The sequence below is a fragment of the Heliangelus exortis genome, chromosome 23 (assembly GCF_036169615.1).
Source record: "Heliangelus exortis chromosome 23, bHelExo1.hap1, whole genome shotgun sequence".
NCBI lineage: Eukaryota > Metazoa > Chordata > Aves > Apodiformes > Trochilidae > Heliangelus > Heliangelus exortis.
This window is the reverse complement of record NC_092444.1, coordinates 5,464,663-5,485,334: the sequence shown is the minus strand read 5'-3', so window position 1 is coordinate 5,485,334 and position 20,672 is coordinate 5,464,663. Positions and strand designations below refer to the sequence as shown.

Below are 20,672 nucleotides of genomic sequence, written 5' to 3'. Positions count from 1 at the left end.
TTTGCATTCAGGGCTGCAAAACAAAGACACATATTACTTAAATCAGTTTTATTTAAGAATTTCCTACAGTGACAAATCTTATAAAAAGCATCCAAACACGAAACTGCAGCAAACAGCATTCTTATGGATATCTTACAGACAGTGGAACTTCCACCCTGAAGAGGCACACTGAGCTCGCCAGTGATCTCTGCTCCAAAGCACACCACAAGCTCAATGTTCTCCTCGCAAACCCCATCAGCTTCAATTCACAGTACCACACTTACAGGTCATTAACAGAAAAAAAAAAAAAAAAAAACCACACACCATACAGCATTCACAGCAGTTGACATAAGGGAAAAAAAATACAAATATTCCATTTCACATAACACATTCAACTAATCCATTAACTAGGTATAAAACCCACTTAAAGTCTTCCACATATGGGTGTCCTTTGAATGCAAGAAACACTCGTACTTTATTTGCTATCATTGCTCTCTGCACACTCTCTCACCAAAGCCACAGGATCGAGAGACATCTCGCCAAGGAAAATAAAACCCCAGAATGCACCACCAGGTCTCTGCATGCGCTCTCTCCTCTTTTATCTCGCACATACCAAGCCCTCTCATGCCTCGGCACCACCATCAATCCCACACAAGGTTTCATAAAGTTCAAACAGCCTTCTGGTTCCATCTCACAGCCTTGCGTTCACAGCGTTGAAACGACTCCATGAAATAAAGAGTAGCGGATAAAAATGGAACACCCACCGTCTAAGACGCAGCATGTGCGGTGTGATGAAGTATTCTTGGATGAGAAAGCATGTAGACAGAAGTATTCCTAAGGCAGAATATTTACAGCACTGCTTTCAATGAAGTGCTTCTTCCATACACATTTGAAATGAGATGAACTGCGGAGATTAAATGAAGCCTTCATATTGTACTTTAGTATGGAGGGGAGACAGTGTTAAAAAAAAAAAAACAAACGGAACGGAAAAGAAAACCAAAAAACAGAACAGAACCACAAACAAAACGAAAAACGACACCGTGGTCTCCAACTGGGGCACTTGGAGAGTCTTATGGTGGGACCAAATCAAAAACAAGAGGGAGAGAATGCTGTTTCTGATCAATGGTTTCCATTTTGAACATGCAAAGAATTCAGGTAGCCAGGAAACGAGGGGTAAAGTACTACAGGAGAAAACTTTCCTATTGATTGTAGTGTTAGTTTACCTATCGGGCAAACAGCAGTCCACTTCCAAACATTCAGTAATCCAACAAGATATGTAACAAAACTTATAAAATTCCTTTTACCTTTCTTTTTCTTATTTTTTTTTTTCTTTTTTTTAAAAAAAGAAAAATGTCAAAAATACTGCTGAATATACCGCACACCGAACAAACCGATTTGGAAAACTTTAGTATATATGTAATTTACAGTATACTTACCACCAGTTAGAAAAATTTGATTTCCCACCATAGAGTCAGTATCAGAGCCCACTGCTTCTACATTCCCCAGCCTGATGATTTGGAATCCATGCTTGAACCAAAGCCTCCGTTAAACCCACTGCTGGAGCCCGCGTTGGAGGCTGAGCCCCAGCCTATGGCTGCCCCCGAGTTGGAGCCCCCATACGAGTTATTTCCTGAGCTAAAGCCCTGGTTCTGCTCCCTCTGCATGTTGCCTTGAGGCTGGTTGTTTCCTGAGGGCCCCGACTGGTTCTGCTGACTTGCCAGCATGCCCATCATGCCCCAGCTGCTCTGCAGAGCTGCCTGTGCTGCTGCCATCATGGCAGGGTTGATGCTGAAGGCTCCAAAGTTCATCCCCCCACCCATGTTACTGCCCTGGTTGTTGCCCAGTCCTCCCCCACCTCCTCTGCTGTTACCAAACCCCCCCTGGTTCCCAAAGCCTCCCGGATTACCACCAAATCTCCCACCTCTCTCTAACTGCCTATTGCTATTGTGCTTAGGTTCAGCATTGGATATATGTACGCTGATTCCTTTAATGATCAAGTCCTCTCCACAAAGAGATTGGGCAACCTATAAGAAATAAGGGATTGATTAAGTGTATGTTAGACTTTATTATATAAAGTTAGTAGTACAAGACAAAAAAATCCCACAGATTCTGAGCAGATATTTAACCTGCAAAGGAAGCATATGCATACACTTAATGCAGTTTGTTTTATCTTTGCATTCACTGCTGTGCTAACTGCAGTATGAAAACCCATCAGTACCACAGCATCTGAGAAGTGTGACCTTAGAGGATTCCATCAAGCTGATACCACTGTAATTCTCAAGACAGTGAACAAGCAAGCATTCCATGTGCAGTTCCAAAACCCAGTGCTTTATGAAGCTACTGAAATGCAAACTGACTAGATTTGAAGTTAAAGTATTTTCAGACATACCTGATCATCTGCAAAGGTAACAAACGCAAAAGCTCGGAAGGGTTTAGGAATGAAGACATCTACCACTTCTCCATACTGGGCAAAGAACTGCTGGAGTTCATCTGCTGTCATGTCCTCAGTGCACCTCCCAACAAACACTTTTCTGCTACGCAAAGGTTCGTCAGGACTTTGCTGGAGAGAATTGAAGAAGAAAAAAAAACCACCAAACCTCAGAACTATCCTTGAGGACTAAATTACAACATGATCACAGCCTCTTTCAATCCAGCCTAAAAACTGAGGATGAAGAATGGTTGAGACTGTAAGTTAAAGACTTAAAAATAGTAATTCCTTCAGAGAAAACATCTGGACAAAGGTATAGATACAGAAGAGCCACAAGAAAATGAAGACAGGAACAAAACACAGGAGCACTGACAAGGTCCCTGCAGAAGAAAGTGTTTGGGGGTTTGTAGTGACTGCATATATGCAGCAAATGAAAAGACAAACTTCAGGTTCAGTTTGAAATTCAGACTCCTTCTGATCTTCCCCAGGTTAGTTATTCTGTCTGCTTTCAACAAGTTAGGCAGGCACTGCTGGACACTGAAACACATGACTTTCAGATTTCCACCTGTACTTAATTTCCCCCACATCACTACCTATTTTCCCAACACTTCTGGTTCACTTCCTGCCCACCCACCTCCTCCCTCTTTTCCTTCCTTGCTCTCACTTGTCCCCTCCAATCCCAGCCTGCAAAGCCTCAAGAAAGAGTGGGATATTAATCTGTTCATTTGCTCACCTAACGGAGTTGCTAAAGGGTGTCTGGTGAAAATAAAAGTAGCAATAAATATAAAAGTACCTTAGAATTGGGAAGTTTACAGTCACACCATCTTCCATCTATCATGTGCCTCTGAGACATCACTTTCACCTGAGTTTCATAGTCCGTAAACCGGACAAAACCAAAGCCTTTTGAGTGGCCAGTTTTAATATCCTTCTTAACCTAAGGCAGAAACAAAGCAGATTTTTTAAAGTTGTTTTCTCTCATTGTATCTGCCTACTTTTCACACAAACTACCTTAATATTAAAGAGTCAAAGCAGGGGCCCGTGACGCCAAAAATTAAAATTACTGGCCTGCCCTGAGCCCAAGTGTAACCCAAACTGGGATATAAATATTTTGTCACACTGGGATGGCACAGCCAGACAGGAGCATGAGCAACGTGCCCACCAAAGGGGCAAACACAGGTAGCTGCACACAGGAGGCAGGCAAGGAACAGAACAAGCCAAGTGTATCAGGATCAGGGAAAATCCCCCTCCTGGGAGGATAAAACCATGAAAAATATGGTGGTCATCATTAAGGTGATCTGCATGAATCACCATTCCCAAATATTCCTGGCCCTCTGTACCCACACAACTTGCTGCTACAAAGCTCATGGGACAAAATGCAACTTCACAAGAGATGCAGCTTCAGATCTTCCCTGTTTGCTTTCATTGACTCATTTCTACTTCATGTCCCTTCTTAACTTGAGCTGCCAAAGGGTTTTACCTGCACCATCAGAACTTCTCCAAACGTACTGAAATATTCCTTTAAGTCTTGTTCAGTGGTTTTCCAGGGAAGACCCAGAACTATTAAATCCGAAGTCTTCTGTACTGCTCGTTTCACTTTCACAGCTGATGATGCATCTGTTTCATCCATTTTTCTCTTATTATCTGAATGTAAAGAAGTACATTAGATATAATCCCCAGCTCTGAGAATTGCTTCCACTGATTATGAACCACACGGTGTAAAACCATAGCCTATGATGAGGAAAAACAGACTATAAATGACAAATGCCAGCTGCTGGGAGCTTATTATTGTAACACATATCCTGCCTAACTGCCTACAAGTATAAGGAGAACAGAAAAAAAGTCTACATTTAAGTCCTCCTCCAAAATGGAATTTGACTCAGTTCTGTGTTAGTTTATTATGGGATTACCCAGCAACATTTAAGAAGACAGGAATTTTCAACTACAGTATTTCATTAGCAATTTACTTCCCTTTTCCTTGGAGGGGTGGGGTAGGTGGTCAGGATCCTCTTTTCCTAATTCCTGATCATTTATTTTAATAAACTGTATCTCTAACCAAACCATGGTTTGAGGAGAACCATCTGTGAGTACACAGAGATCCCCTTACCCGAGTCTTCAAAGGGCTGCAAACATTCCCCAGGACAATGCACGACTTTGTCATTAATGTGCTTGTATGGGTAAGGAGTTAAAAATCTTACTAAACATCTGGAAACTCAGGGGGGTCAAACAGTAAATAAAATCCCTGAACTTCTGTCAAGGGGTTCAGCAGCAACGCTGTAGCAGGTGAAGCTGGCAGTGAGCCCCACGGAGCTCTCGAGTGAAAAAGAAGTGTGCAAAAAGAGGCCGAAGGAAGGAAGCCAAACCTTTGGGGTAGTTCACAACATAGACCAGGTTTCCCCAGCCGGACTCGGGTGCATGCAGGATGCCCTCCACCAGCCGGACCCCCCGCATGCACTGGGACACCGGGTTCCGGTAGCGCAGCCCGCAGGCCCCAGGGAACTGTGCGGTGACGGTGGAGAGCAGCACGGTGCCGTCATCCTCCGAGGGGATCTCGATGGGCTCATCGTTCTCGTCCTCCGTCACCCGGATATACTCCGACATCTTCGCTGGAAGTTACTGAAGTACAGGAGAGGGGGAGAAGGGGCGTAAGCGATCACCTTGTGTCTCTCCGTTTGGTTTTCACCTTTCCAGCCCTGAGCCCACCGGTGTTTACCACATACCGGGCGCACCAGCACCCGGCATTCGCAGACGTTCAAGCCTCGGGCCCTGCCGTACCGACAGACACGGGGACCGACAACCCCCGCCCCGGGCCTGCGGAGGGACCGACAGCAGTGCCCGAGCACGGAGGAATTTCCCAGGGCATCCCCCAGCGGGGCCGGGCCGGGTGACGGGCTGGGGGGGAAGAGCCCCCTCGGCCCCACCGCCTGCCTGGGCCCGCCCACGACTGCGACCTCCGGGCGCGCCGCAGCCCCTGCGGCAGCCGCTGGTCCCGGCCCCGCTCCGAGCGAGCCCCGAGCGCTCCCGCCGCGCCCCGCTCACCGGCCAGGGAAGGGAGCGGCGTCTCCGGGAGCCCCTCACCGCCTGCGCCCCGCACCCGCCGCTGCCCTCCGCCGGCGCCGCACAAAATGGCGGCCGCGGCCCCGCTCAGAGGCCGGGCCGGGCCGCGGGACGAACCATTCCCCGCGGCGGGGAGGGGCCGCAGCGGAGCGCGTCCGGCACCTGGGAGCGCTGTGGGCACCGATCGCCCTCCTGGAACGCGTCTGCCGTGCCCACCCGAGCCCCGAGATGTGCTCCCGGGATAGGAACGGCGGCGGCAACTGGCGAACGAACCGCTCCCGGTCCCGCTCCCCCGCAGCGGCGGTCCCGGTGGTGCGGCCCTGACCGCGCCTGCGCCAGGCGGGCTGCGAGCGCTGGGGCTGCTGGGAGGGGGCGGAGGCTCCGGTTCCCCGATCGGGCCGGGGTCTCTCCTGCCGCGCAGGCGTACGGAGGGACCGGGACGGGGTCTCTCGTAAGGCCGGGATGAGGGGTGGCTGTTCCCGGTAAATGGCGGTGGTCACGGCAGAGCCTCGCACCGCGGCCCGGCCCGCCCGGCCCCGAGGAATCCGCGTCGTACGGAGCGGCCCAGGCCCGGGCGGGTCTCCCCGGGCTGGCGTGGGGAATGGCGGTGCAAGGACCCGCTTTCCCTCCCGCTTTTCTTCCGTCGGTCACGGTAAAGGCGGTTGTGAGGGAGCTCAGGGCCGCACCGGCGGCTTCTCCCCCCCCGGGAGTGTCTCACGGACAGGAACCGCTCCCGGCCCCGCCCTGGGAGCCCAACGCCTCCCGGGGCAGCTCCCGGGACGAGCGGCCCCGGGAATCCTCTGATCGGGAATCACAGGGGGACGGGGACAGCCCGGTGTGCAGCAGCAGCCCGAGCCTCCCTCCTATCCCCGCCACCGTAAGGCAGGAATGAGCACACTCAAAAAAAGTCAGAAAAAGCTTTTAGGTGAGAACCAAACACACAAAAAGTGTCACCAGCCCCCGACACTGGTGCGGAGCCTGCCCCATGTGCAGTGTATGGAGCGCAGGTGAGGGGTCTCCATCCCCAAGGAGGACCCAGCCATGAATGATCTCAGGGGTAGGAAAGCTCTGGGTCTGGCAGGAGGAGCCAGGACACGCATTTTTAAGATGCAGTTTTCCTAGCACACGATGATAATGTCAGAGATGCTCAGATACTGCAGTGAGTGCTGCATTCAGCAGCTGCCTGGCAGTGCCAGGGTTCAGGGCTTTCTGTAGCATCAGACAAACCCTCTTGGCAAAGGACACTCCTGGGTGATGCTGGCTGAGGCGTGTTGCCACTTGAATGGCAGCACTGCCCCTCCTAGGAAGGGCTGATCTGATTTGCCTCCATCTGCACTTCTCCTGCAGGCATTCCCCGAGGATTTTGGGAAGAACTGGATTAACCAGGCTGACTAATGCAGACAGTTTCACAGCAGCTCGGTTCTCCATATCATATTTAGTGTTTTAGTCTGACATCCTCATCCCTTTCCCCAACAACTGGTTTGTCCCTGGGAACTGATTAATGCTTCCAGATGTTTGGAGGGGTTTTTTTGCCTCTCCATTCACTGCCCTGACCTTGCATAAAACATTTTTGTAGGGTTGCTAGAAGTTACAAAAAGCCAGTAGTTCTAGCTCTGACATTTAATACCTAGCAAGTGCTATAACATGGCTTAATCCTCTCTAGCTCCAGTCTCACCTTAGTGAAAAGACAATGGTTAAATCTGTAGAGCATTATAAACTTATGAACACCAAAGCCATTATGGCTGAGAGACTGATGTTCTTGCTGCCACTTCTCTGACTCTTAGGAAAATACCCAAAATACCCAATCTGCCTACATTTTTGTATACTGCAGTCACAGGAGGGACAGCTGACCAGGCTACTGCACTGAGCCTCTGCTCACACAACTTACAAAAACCTGTCTGCAAAGAACCACCCAGAGCACAAAAACAGTGGTGGCAGAAACAGGGTATTTTCCACCTGGTCTGGTGCCTTTTATGAGGTTAATGGTCTGCTTTTAGTAGCATAACTCTATAGATAAACACTTAAAAAAATTTTTGTAGTGGTAATGCTTTAAATTAGTAGCTGTTTTATCAGTCATTTTGTATCTGGATAATTGCCATTCCACATCTCCAAGTTACTTTATTCCGATACTTTAATAAGAAGCTTATCTGGTCCATCAATCCCATTAGCTGCAAGTCACACCAGAGACATCTGTAACACAATCAGTTTTCATTACCAGATAGATATGAACAGGCAGCCACACAGGGTTGTTGTCATTAGCAGAGTTGTGAAGTTCTGCCTTTGTCACAGAGAAGAGTGCACTTAGCTCTGTACCTCAGCCAGTGGACTTGTACCACACTACTATGAGGAAAATAATTCTACTACCTTCTTCCCCCTCCCTTCTCCTCATCTGTTCCTCTGGACCCTCATCCAGTCCACATGTGCAGTGTTCCCAGTGCCCATCTAGGATGATCTTCCTTTCACCAGTCTCCTAAAAAGAAATTAAAAAAAGAAGGAAAACTGACTCCACTGCTAGGAAAAGCTAATCCAGTCCTTTGCATTAATGTATTCTGCTGAGTGTTTAAGACTCCCACTTAAAAGATTTCTTCAATTTCAAAAATGGTCTCCTAGCACCACTGAAACCTACCCCATTATACCCGTGTAACTTTAGACTCAGCCTTATCATTTAATTACCATTTTTCAACAGAGTTCTGAGAGGACCTGACTAGACACAGGCTGAGAGATAAGCTAATGCTCCAAGGAGGCGTTCATCTGAAATTCCTACATTTTCTAGTCTTCCACAAGTACATCCCAAACCCAGTTCTGGTGCTGCCAAGTCAGCACAGAGGCAGTCAGCATTGTTTGAACACGCTGGGAGGACTGAGCAGTAATTGCAGTGTGTCAACATTACCTCCTGCACCATTTGGAGTCTAAAAAGCTCTAGTTTAGCAATCAAGGGTACTTGAAGAGGTTGTCATGGCATTCAGCCAGAGTGACCTCTATCTAACAAAGCATCTGCTGGTAATTTCACTAATGAGCAGAGTAAGCATCAACCCTGAACTGGATTTCATGCAGGTAAAAGCTTGGAGAGATGCTGGGTGCAGCTTGTCTGTAAGACCTAAGACAAGGGGTATTACTCACAACAGAGACTTCTGCCCCAAGAGCTCCTTCCCCAGTTTTGGCAGCAAACAAGCCCCCAATTAACCAAATATTACCATGCATTTTCTGGAAGAACTGGGCTTCTTGATGCTTTTTCCTTCAGTTCCTTTGCATTATTATTATTATTAGATTTAAGTTAAGCAATTAACACTAGTATTGCTCTTGAAGTAACTACCCCAGTGGGCATAGAGCTAGTTAATTCACCAGTTCCCTCACACTGGCAGTTTGGAGTGCCCATGGGTGCAGACAACTGCAATACTGTGGTGCTAGCCATCATGTATATTGACTTAAGTGTGCCCACAGGCACAAAACAAAATGCAATACAATAACTATTTGCTGCTCTGGGTTAAGTGTGCTCATGGGTACAAGCAAACTCAGAGTAATGATCAGCTGTTCACCCTCCCAGAAGCACTCGGGGTAGAAAGCAACATCAATGGGCATCTAAATATAACCTCATGATAAAAAACCCCACACAACTGCGGGTACTGAAAAACATGGGGTGCTTGGGCCTGTTTCTAATCATACAGCAGTAAAAAGCAGAAGAATTTAATGAGTGATGGCATGTCAGAGTAGCCAGAAACCAGGCTGATTTTGCCAGTTAGTAAGCCCTACCTCAGGGGAAGTCTTATTGGTTTTCACCATCAAATTTCTCTTGCTTTATTCTGAGTGTAATGAGGATGAACACAGTTTCCCATCTCGACATGACACGAGTGTTCTCTGCAGAAAAGTCTCAGCAAATAGAAACATGAGACCCTTAGTTTTGATTCTCATTACAAATACATTTAGCAAAAACAAATGAACCAAAACCATCCAAAAGCATGTTATTCCTGTATCCTTAGGACTGTGCCCTTTAGTAGTGTGCATCCTTTCCCTCAGCTTACCCTGCTCTTCCATACCTAAGCACAACCTTCTTTACCCTGCACACCAAATAAAGCCCACCCTGAATGCAGTTGCCCAAAGGAGCAGGACACATTTCTCTTTGTAATTTAAAGCTATTTGATCCTCTGATTACACAGATGCTATCATCACAGAAATGGAGGTGCCATTCCCTTGAAGGAAATGACTTCAATGGTATTTCTAGCTACAGCTGAAAATCCATTCCACACAATGATAGTAGAGTTTTAATATACTTGTTTTTTTCCCCTTTTTCTTTGAAGGAGCTTTCACTGCAACCACAGGGATATTCATAATAATTACACCTTCCCCTCCCCAGAAATATCTACCATCAATAGAGCTTTCCATACACAAGCAAATTATCAACATAAACATTTACTAATACCTAGAAGCAACTCCTAAAGGCTCCCCTTTAGAATAAGAAGCCTCCAGCCATGTAAAGTACCTGGAAAGATCACTTAGTCCATGGTTCTCACACTAACACTCCTAATCCCCTTAGTTGAAGCAGCACCTAAGACTTCATTATAGTGCCTGAAATATTTCAGGAAATTTTCCCATGATTCTATAAAGCCATGATTTCAATTACCTCATTTTTAATCCACCTGTGATGGTTTAGTTGTGTTCCTTTAAAGGAGCAGAGTTTCCATCCTTCTTTTGCTTCACGTCCTTATTTACTTAACTCTTCCAAAACTGCTTAAAACATGTGAGGTGTTTTTTAATCTCTCAGCAAACACAATGAGGTTTTTTACATCTTTGGCTCATGTAAAGACCCAGAAGGGCTCCGTGCCCATCAGTCTGGATCCTTTCAGCCCTAGTTGCTGTTTTAAAAAACACTTTTGGCTATATTTCCCTCACTGACACATCACACAGAGTCACTGCTGCTACTTGTTTTACTACCAGATGGGAGTTTCTGGGGCCAGAAGAGGCAACAGCTGGGCCCAGGTGTGGGGGGGTCCTGGCTGTTGCTCAACAAACCCAGATCCATCATACAAGAGGGTGGGAGCTCTGTTAGGAGCTGAAAATGTTGTGTAGTAATTGGAAACTCAACAGTGGTGAAAGAAGCCCCTTGGAGCTCCATAACTGCTGGCAATAGGGTGCTGGCTGCTACCTTTGTTTCTGAATTGTGAACCAAGGTTTAAAGCAAAACTGTGAAGTATCTGACCTCTCCACCATTTTGTTTCATTGGTAACTGTGGGAACTGTCAAATGTTTGCATCTTGTACACAGAGAATGCAAAATTAACTTTATTCTGTTTTCTTTGGCAGAGTCACATCAAACCATCTGCAAGTCACCTCCCTTGCCTTTCTGGACCATCCACAGCAGAGCCTGGGAAGAATTTCTGCCTGTGATTCTCAGAAGTATCTAGTCTGTTCCCAGAGCTAAGTTCCTGGTGAGGATGTGCCAGGCAGTTTCCAAAAGAATTTCTTGCCTCTTGCAATCTGGAGCTGAGATTCAGAAACCTTTTATTTATTTTTTTGGGGGGGCAGGATTGTGTAGTAAATCCCAGCATAGAAAATTATGGCCAGGTTGTCATAAACCAAAATACAAATTCCACAAGTTGAGAACTGTGCTAAAGAGCTGGCTTCAAGTCTGAAAAATTCCAAGTGCCAGTGTGAGGCAAATCCTAAATTCTGATTGCAAACTTTAGTATTTACACTTGAGGTTTGAAGCAGACTCCTTCAAAAGCAAAGCCACAGGTAGCTTGGGTAAGATACAGCAACTGTTCCTGTAAGAGCTGGAATAGTGTGAAGGACAACTTTGGCAGGATCTGTTCAACAGCTGTTTTGTCTCATTTTCCTTCTTTGTTGTTTTTTTATTTCTTTCTTTCTTTCAAAGAGGGGGCAGACAGTATGGGGCAGTTTTTTTGCTGGTTTTAAATGATGCACATTGAAGCAGAAGCTCAAGTATAAGACAAAGACTGTTTTTTAAATGGTTAGGTTTTACTGCCTGGCAATATTTTTTCAAAGTACATTTACTGAAGATTTATGTAAAATCTATCTTTTGTCTACTTAAAATATGTCAAATGGATGTGTAGGGCAAAATTTAATGCATATGGGTTTTCATTATTTTAAATCATTTGCAATATAAATGATTTACTATGACATCAGACATTTGTTCTTTGGCTGTTCCCCATAAATTGAGGCCCACCCAAATTCCCACTCTTAGCTCTATTTCTGCATTCCCTTACCCAGTATGTATAATCTCACTTCTGTGATTCTTCATGTAAATGACTTTTAACAGGGAAAGGAAGAGAACACATAATTTGCCTTAATACAGGTAATTTGGAAAGAGGAGCAAGACCTTTACATGAGGAATAGTTGACAGCTGTGGAAATGGGAGAACTAATGCTCAGAGAACAGAAAGTCATTCTTGATGACAGTGGTGAGAGCTACTGATCACCCAGATGTGACCAAATGGACTTTTCGTGCAGTTGAAACTGCCAGAGGTGATGGACTTTTATCTTTCTGATTTTTTTCATGTCTTTTTAGTGCCCTTACATATATAATGCTATTAATCCAACTCTGGCCACTTAATGTGGTAGGCACCGTTTGGAAAACTGAGGTACTGGAAGGTTCCCCAAGGTCATTCTGAATGTCCATGGTAAAAAACCTGGTGACACCTGACACCCAGAATTGTGCTTGTGTGACAGACTTTCTCCAAGCAGCTGTAAAAGTCTTGAAACACTCAGAATCTTTGAAAGACCTTGAGGAAAACTGCACTCATTTTCAAGTTTGCTGGTTGTTTTATGGTAGTTAATGGGATACAGAGCTTTGGATCCACCAGTAGCCTGTATCTAAAGCTTTCCCAGCTCAGCAGTTGCTAAAAATTGTTGCTGCCCAATTCAGTGCCCTGCTACAAGAATGAAACACCTGAACTCAGCCCAAGTCTCTCATCCACAGGTGTTGTCTCAACACCTAATAGGTCAACAAACTCTGCTAAGACTGCACATGGAATTGAAAGGCAGTTAAGTCTAAACCAAACCTTGTATTTTTGCAAACTTCCTCCCCCCTCCACACCACTTATCTTAGTCTTGACACAACTCCCTTCCCACTCTGTTAAGGAATTTCACTGTTCTTACCACTGCATGCATTAGTCCTCATGCATGTGCTTTTAAGGTCTTCTTAAATATATTGGGATGTATTATCCCAAATTTGACCTGCCTAAAGCTTGGTGGCAATTCAATAAACTACAGCAACATCCTGAGGGGAACCTCACTTCTGACATCCAGACTACCTGCCCAATCCTATGGCTACAAGAGCATCTGACAGTGCCCATTTATGTGTTTGCTGGCTTTCCCACACTGCTGCTCCTAAACCAACCAACAGCACTGCCAGCAATCTTAATCCTGCAGTCAGAGCAGTTGTAGTGGAGGGCCTGCATGTGCTTGCCTTCATTCCAGCTTCCAGTGGCTCTAGCATGATGAGATCCAATTGAGAAAATGTCAGTGTAGTTCTGATTTATGTGCAAAAGTGCAGAGGGGAGCAGAAGCTTTTAGTATCTTGTGAAGTAGATAGGAATTAAGTCCAAAGAAAGGACAGTCATGTCAATTACATTCTAAAAAAAGAAAACTTAAGTGAAAGTCCTGGCTTCTGGACTGTTTTTGGGCTGGCAGATACTCACAGTTCTCTTGGCAGATCCTGTAGAAAGCTAATGGACCCATTTAGATCCCCTCCCTTACACAGCACCACTGGTTTTACAGTTGTGATGAAGGCCTGGTGGGACTGTGGCATTTCAGCATTTTTCCTGAAATGAAATTCAGAAATGTGTTTTAAGATATCTCATGATCTCTTGTCAGGAATCTCCACTGAACCCTGCACTTCACTCCAGATGTGGCTCAGGGAAGAAAATCTCCTGCGAAGTGCAAGGCTGACACCTGGAGGGGACTGCTGTGATGCAGCCAGGGGAGTCTGGAGGGGACAGACAGACAGACAGACAGACAGATTCTGCAGCACACAGGTTGGGGTAGGAAAGCTCAGAAGGGGTGGCAATGTCCCAGGATTTGGAACTGTGCTTTTCTAGTGAAGCATTGCTTCAGCTGTTCTTCCTTCTCCCCTTTTACAACAATAAAGAAAAATACAGATTTCTATTTCAGATTTTCCATTTTTGTTTTTAGCACTGGAGAAGAGCAAAGAAGCAAACTCTGTGTTCATCTAGAGATTCACTTCTTCCACGTTTAGGAACATTTGGATCAAAACTTGTTCAACAAGATGCTACAAATAAGGCAAGGTTATTTTTCCAGTTGGTGTCTATGTGTTTGAATTGCTGCAGATCAGACTTCCTGCTGCTTTAACACTTGGGTAATTCTGTGCTATGGGTTTTGGGAGTACAGACTTGCAGGGCAGTTCCTACTGTCAAAGCTGCAGCTGGCAGATTTGGCACTGGGTAAAGCTTGTTCTTTTCATGTCTGGCTCTGCCAGCACCCACGATGAGACTCTTCTTGAAGCTGATCCTAATCAAGGAATGCAAGGCAGCTTCTGGGACAAAGTCTTCATGCTTTTAGAAGTTTGCTTTCCAGCCTGGCAATCACCCCATTCATAGCACTTACTCAAACCTTTTCAGTAATCTCTCTTCTCTGCCAGGAATTGTCTCAGTATTTGTGAATGCTGTTTTCACTTGATCTAATTTTAGAATATGTTAATAACTGAGTTATTTACTGTGCTGACATTACCATACACTTAATATCTCACAAACCCAAAGATTATATGTCCATTACATCTCCTTAACTCTCTTTGTCATTGCCAGTGTGGTTCCAGTCATAAAATTCGATTAGCAGTGAATAGTTGTTTATGGGAAAAAAACACCAAACCCCACACCAAAACACCAACAAAAACCCAACAACCAATAGTTATTTCCAGAATTCTTATATACAGTTCTATTAATCCATCTGTGGAATGCATCCCCCCATCTCCCTATGTCTTCACTGGTGTACCTCAATACTGAGTGAGTGCCTCTTTCCCTTCTTGCCTTTGGACTCCTAAAATAGCACCAATATTCACAAACCCCAATAGCAGCACAAGACATTTGGTGTGCAGGAGGGGCTTCTTTTCAGCCCAGAGACCTGGGAAGGCTAATGCCATCTCTCTGGTTACTGTTCCTTCAGTGATTCTCATTAACTGTGGCATGATTCTGAAGAGCCAGTGACATTTTGCCTCCTCCTAGACCCCAACAACATTGCTGACACTGGGCTGTCAGTTCAGCTGAGCTACACTGGCTCACTGTGCTTAGTCAGTGATGTAGACAAATAACCAACTCAAGATGAAGGGTGATCCCTGGCCACTAAACTTGTTTCACTTGTGACTCATTCCAGACTTAAAACCTGGCTCTTGCTGACATTTTATTAACCCAATTTGTCATCCTCCTAACCCCCATTATCCAACCCTGGCAGATTATTTACTTTGAAAAGATGTGTAGATAGCTTCCATGCTATCTTAAGTAAATCCAGGTGCCATAGCTAGGTTCCAGAGGGAGCTGTAGACATGAGACACATGTGCCAGTAAAACAACTTCTGTCCTCTAGATAGTTTGGCACTTAAAAGACATTCTCCCTGTTTAGATACTGTCTGGACACTCATCCCTGCTAAGTAGCCTGGCACCAATATAGCAAAATCCCTAAGGAAATACCTTCAGGCCTGTGCATGGTCCTGAAGAGATCAGCAAAGGGAAATTTAAGCATATACTTAAATGTTAATCACATGCTGAAACTCACCCTTGCTTTGGAGCCAGAATCAGTGCCTATCCCCTCTGAAGCAACTCCCTTTCAATCTTTGTATTTATCCTAAAATAAAGCATTCTAGTCAAGAATTAGCTTGCTGCCTTCCAGAGCATTCGTCATTTCCAGTTTGCAAGCTTGGGGAGAGAAATCCAGGAAGCATCAATAAATCCACTTTGACAGCAGAGTAAAGAGCTGCAAAAGGAGTAACCTGTCAGGGTAATGTGACTTAATTTCTCAGAGAAAGAACCTTTTTATAGATGAAATAAAAATGCCAGCAAAGTCAAACAGCAGGATGTGTCACACTCAGTAGGATGAAAAATAAATGAAAAGAAGGCAAGGTAAGTGACATGGTTTTACATTTAGCAAGGGAAGTAATAACATAAACCGAGAATAATAATAATAGACACAGAGAATCCATGCACAATAACCCGGGTATGAAAAAGGTATGTGTAAAGATTCGTTTATTCTACACATTTTCATTTGGACAACGCCAAGGTTATGTGTTAGGGAGGTGAAGGATTTGCTGAGCTTCCCAGACTGGACATCAGGGGGCAGCCTTACCTGCAGTTTATTGATGGCAAACTCTGCTGTGTAATATCGAGGCAGGGTCATTACAGGCAGTTTGGTTTGGCCTCTCAAGTTGCAATGTCAAGACCTGGAGCTTTGCCCCTTTCTAAACAAGAGACTGAGCCAGGCTTTTCAGATTTCTTACTCAAAGGGGGATCACTATCCCTTTAAATAAGCACAGAGCTCTAAGTCCTAATGGGGAAGGAAGCCCAGGCTACCAACAGTTATGAAACCTCCCTTCAAGAGCTTGCAGGCTTAGGGGCTGCTGCTACACTCCAAGGTTAATAATCAGTTTTAATATTCACTTAGGGGGCTGTAAAAAAAGAATGAAAATTTCCTAATTTGAAAATGGACTTGATTGGCAGCTTTATTATCTCTGTAAGGTGCGTGGCATTCCACACAATCAAGTCGTTTTTTTAAATAATCTCACTGCTTAAGTCTTACATGCTGCTAATTGCATTTTAATAAGTCTCTTTAAAATCTTTCCATATTTTTTAATATCCTAATATTAGATAAGTGATTGCTGGGGACACTGGAGGGCACTGAAGTTTATAGAAAGAGGAACACCATAATGAAGCTTTATTGGGATGGCATCACCAAACAATTGCTGTGATAGCAACACTCCCAAGCTTGGAAAAGTGCCAAACATTCCCCCCCTGGAACTGACTCAGACAGTAGCCTCTCTGGCTCAGGACTGCTGCAGAAAATGGATGCTTTCTGGCTCATAAAATGGCCTCTTTCTGGCTTGGAAATGACTGAGGAATTGTCCACTTTGGATTTGGAAAGGACTTGGGAACTGGTCTTTCTCCATTGCACGATGACTTTGAAACACCCCTTTTTTTCTTTTTTTCCTTGACTCTGGCTTGAAACTATGAAAGTGGGGTGGTTTTTTTTTTTGTTTTTTTTTAATTTGGCCAGGACTAAGCAGAAGGAAAAAAGGTGGGTTTGGGTTTTTGGTTTGTTTTTTTGGGTTTTTTACCAGCTCTGTACAAGAGCAGTGGTTGTGAAAGGTTTCAATGGGAATTAAAAACCACAGCTTCAAGTAGAATAGCTAAACTTTCATTCTCAAAGATAAACTCAGTTATGAGAGTATTTGGAAAAAATGTACTTTGGTGTGGGGTTATTGAGTGTCTACACCTCACACAGGGGACATGGACCATTACCCTAGAATACCAACAGCAATCCAGACTCAGTTACTCTAAAATCAAAACCCAACCAAACAAATGACAAAAAAAACCTCAGACAACAATGGGACAAAAAATTTCAAACTCAGTTTCAAGCTGGATGCTGCTTGTACATCCAGAGTCAGCTATTGCAGCAGTTACAAACCAGTGGTGCAAGAAGGTGCCCCACAACATTTCATGTGCAGAGTCCTGTGTTTTCTGTTGGAAATCTGTCTTTATCTTCAGTATGCTCCCTACATATTTCAGTTGTGTTTCTCCAAATTATGACTGTTGGGCAATTTATGTAATTGTGTCATTTAACAGCATCATTCATGGGGGGAGGGGGAAGGAAAAATACAATCCCAAATAGTGTGTAACTGGCTGCTTTTTTTGCCAAAACCAAATGGCAATAGGAAACGTTGCATTATATTGCATTTTGTCCTCTGCAGCTCCTGAGAGGACCTGAAATCAGAAAGGTATTTTGAGAACAATACTGGCTTTAATGTATTGCCCACACTTACATGTTCTTTTTTTTCCAAAGTCTCATCTTCTGAAATCATACTATAATAAATCACAATGTCAATTTTGGTTTTAAAAAAATCAAGCTTCTAGAAGTTCACTTCTAGTAAAGAAAATCAGAAAAAAATGTTATATCATCCTAAAGATTCAAAACCTAGGAAACTAATACAGAGAATCCATAATTATATCTTTTTCCTTTCAAGTCTCATAATATTTAAGTAAGTTGCTTTTTGGAACCCAAGTTTTAATACTTGAAATGGACAATAATGATATAAACATCTTGCATTAGTTTGTTTGAAAGTGAGCCATTTTCTGACTAACTGAAGATCTATTTGTCTAACCATGTGTTTCTTCTGTACATCATCAGTGAATCCTTGGACTTGGTCCATTTTATCTTTAGGTCTATTCTTATTCCCTGTGAAATCCAAAGGAATTCTGCCACCGACTCCCAGTTAAAAAGGGATCAAGCCAAATTTTACCATTCAGTTTGCCTGTTAATACTGAATTTCTTATTACCAGTTGTGTCTTTTTGGTTTTAAGGTGTATGAGGTGCCACTGTAAAGAAACCAATGTCTCTGCCATTAGCCACGAGACAGAAGAGAGTTGTCAGTTTGCAAAATTTCCTGTCTTCCTTCTCTTCTTTTCTTGCTTTTTTTTTTTTTTTTTTTTTTTTAAATCCTTCTGAAAATAAGAGCAGGAGGTCTTGTTTCACACTGACAGGCTGGGAGGCACATGTTCTGCGAACTTCTGCACAGGAAGTAAATGTCCAGGTCATATTTATCCCTTTTCATGTGGTTCTTTTAATCCCCCAGATTGGGTTTCAGAAGAGTTTTACAGTTTCAGTTTTACAAAGCAAACCTTCCTTTAATGTTGGCATTTTAAAGAAAAAGCTTCAGTCAAAACATGTGTGTTTTACATCAGCCAGATGTGATGTTTGGGGGAGCAGGCCACAATGTGGCAGCCAGCTCCACGGCAAGAGGAGTTAGTGTTGGACATCTAATGGGAGCTACTGGTCCCAGGTTGGGGATCAGCTTCCTGTCTCTCTCACCCAGTGCATAAAATTATAAAAACAATGTTAATAGGGAAAAAAAAAAGAAAAAAGTCCCTGAGCAAAATTAAAGGTCAGAGCATGGCCATTATTGTTATGATGTGCATCCCCATGGCCCACATGGATACATTAGAGAGCTGTGCACAGCTCTGTACACCCATAAATATGCTCTTACCTAAAAACACTTAAGTTAAAGTGAAAGAAAGAGGCCTTACAGGCAGCAGCAGCACAACATGTCCAGCACTGTACCAAGACTCCAAAAATAAAACCTTTCAAAAATAAAACCTTTCTCTGTATAGCTTCCATCAAAGCTTCCCCTGTAACCTGCTGTTTCCAGGACCTATTTTTTTATCATTTTAACTTAAAAAAATAAACAAACCTTGAAACATCCTCAGAAATCTCTTACCTTTCTCTAGAGCCTCCCAGCCACGCAGGTGCAGCAGATCCTCTTTTCAGCGATCTTCTTTAAACTGGAGCCAGCAGTGACAGGGTGGGGGCTTTTTTTATTGCCTTCAAAAGCCGCGTGTGTCAGTATTTGCCTCAGCATGGACGGAGTTTGCCCCACAGAGGTGTTGTTTTTTTGGTTTGTCTTTTTTTTTTTTTTTTTTTTTTTTTTTCCGTCCTCACTGAGGCAGGGCCGGTGCCCGGGCAGGGGCCGTCCGGGGGCCTCTGAGGCAGCCGTTGTTTCCCGCCTTTTTTTGCCGTCCCTCAGGTGGCTGCTGGTGCCACAGCACCATTAAGCTGTGTCCTTCAGCTATGGGTGGCCTGTCCTGTGGTCTCTGCAGCAGTACCTGGACTTACCAGTGTGGTGCCATGCCGGTAACTCAGTAAGTAAAGAATGAGGCACCCTTTTTTCCTCTGGCTGCCATTTTGTGACTGGCAGACCCTCTGCGTGGCTTCTCAGGGATCGTTGCTGGGCCGGGGCTGTTAAGAAAGAGCTGAGGCAGAACTGAATAATTCTGGGCCTGAAAATTCATCTTACCAGTGTGTGGCCTCCAGACGTTTCAGACAACAGTTGTTTTGTCTCTCCTATGCCACCTCCTCAAAGTTCTCTTCAGCTTTTCTCAGGTGAAAGGCACCTGAGGGAGAACCTTCTGGAAACAGACTGTGGAAAGCTCACCACAGTGTCACTCTGGGACATCCTGAGGAAAAACTTCTTCCGGAGACACCACTCCTGGTGTCACACCACACCTGGTGACATCTGGGACAGCTTTGGTGAGGTGTGGCTGCTGTGAAGGACCTGTCTGTGTGGCACAGGCAGCCATTGGGCTGTCCTGGGGAAGAAGCTGTGCCTCAGCTCCTGCACCAGCAACAGGTGAGTGTTTGCTCTCTTTCCAAAAAATGCATCCCCACTTAAGCACCTTTTCTTGATTGGTAAGCTGGCTTCTGAATCCTCTTAAATAAGAGCTGTGGTCTCTGGAGTTGCCACTATTAATTTTTTTCCTTTAATTTTGTGTCAATCCAAGGTCAGCGGCCTCCAGGCCTGGGCTCTCCATTGATCTTCTTGAGTGGTATAAATAGGTTTTCAACAGTTGCCTACATTTCTGGCTGTAGCTAGGTATAGATTTTGTCTTTACTGTGGCTAAATGGTATGGCCAGATGGCTTGCAGTGAATTTGGCAGGGGGCTTCATTTAATGTCCTGGAACCTGTGTGACTGGATGGAGGTTGGGCCGGAGTATGTTGCTTCTCTGGGGTGAATTTGAAGTAAATACATATTATAAGCTGTTCTGTACAATATATCTCTTTCTAATATGCTTCAGAAGAGCCTATAAGACTGGCTTATCACTTCATGAGGAGCTGGGTTGAGCAGGATGGTGTTTGGCCATTGAGATTACTGGATGGTGAGGTGGGTTGGAAAACCTGGCTGCCTTTTTTCCTGGTAGCAGTTGAAATGTAAAAAACAAGGAAACCTAGCTAAATTACATGCTTTGACTGGATTAGTATAAGTTTTTTTGACTGATTGTGCCAAGGATGAAGTGTCTTCTAGAGGATTTAGCAGGCACTTTATTTTGTGGAAACAGGTTTTGCTCTCAGAATTAGTTGGATTTCTGTAAGTTTGTTACAGTTTTTTACTCAACCCACGTGTCTCCATTTCTCTTTGGCTGGTTAATGTCTCCATAGATAAAACAAATAAACATATGTGGTTGTGTGTTTTCTTTTGATGTGCTTA

General features: G+C 44.4%; 2 protein-coding genes and 2 long non-coding RNA genes across 8 annotated transcripts in view; 1 reads left to right on the top strand and 3 right to left on the bottom strand.

Annotated features, from left to right (window-relative positions):
- The window catches only part of MRPS16 (mitochondrial ribosomal protein S16), a 57,735-nt gene extending 53,018 nt beyond the window's left edge, over positions 1 to 4,717 (bottom strand). Inside the window, exon 1 of the mRNA XM_071766940.1 lies at positions 4,706 to 4,717. The gene's annotated coding sequence lies outside the window, so the exon portion shown is untranslated. The remainder of the gene's footprint in view (positions 1 to 4,705) is intronic.
- On the bottom strand, positions 34 to 5,792 carry TARDBP (TAR DNA binding protein). 4 transcript variants are annotated; one of them, XR_011730358.1, is made up of 7 exons: positions 5,444 to 5,597; positions 4,768 to 5,020; positions 3,885 to 4,048; positions 3,201 to 3,341; positions 2,369 to 2,539; positions 1,416 to 2,003; positions 34 to 883 (listed from the first exon to the last, which is right to left on the bottom strand). XR_011730358.1 is itself a non-coding variant. In XM_071766939.1 (6 exons), exons 2-6 carry the CDS (start codon positions 5,003 to 5,005, stop codon positions 1,473 to 1,475), a joined length of 1,245 nt encoding a protein of 414 aa, XP_071623040.1. In that variant the 5' UTR covers positions 5,006 to 5,020; positions 5,678 to 5,792; the 3' UTR covers positions 34 to 1,472. The 4 variants fall into 4 exon arrangements, 3 of the variants coding, with proteins under 3 accessions (XP_071623040.1, XP_071623038.1, XP_071623039.1); XM_071766939.1 differs by lacking the exon at positions 5,444 to 5,597 and adding an exon at positions 5,678 to 5,792 and having other exon boundaries at positions 34 to 2,003; XM_071766937.1 differs by having other exon boundaries at positions 34 to 2,003.
- A 68-nt stretch (positions 5,793 to 5,860) lies between these two features.
- LOC139806814 (uncharacterized) lies at positions 5,861 to 13,579 on the top strand. The gene is made up of 3 exons (XR_011730363.1): positions 5,861 to 6,386; positions 10,758 to 10,882; positions 13,289 to 13,579. It is a non-coding gene; the product is annotated as an uncharacterized lncRNA (long non-coding RNA).
- On the bottom strand, positions 7,575 to 19,097 carry LOC139806813 (uncharacterized). 2 transcript variants are annotated; one of them, XR_011730362.1, is made up of 4 exons: positions 18,908 to 19,097; positions 15,199 to 15,396; positions 13,114 to 13,236; positions 7,575 to 7,931 (listed from the first exon to the last, which is right to left on the bottom strand). It is a non-coding gene; the product is annotated as an uncharacterized lncRNA (long non-coding RNA). The 2 variants fall into 2 exon arrangements; XR_011730361.1 differs by lacking the exon at positions 15,199 to 15,396.
- Between the last annotated feature and the right edge of the window lie 1,575 nt (positions 19,098 to 20,672).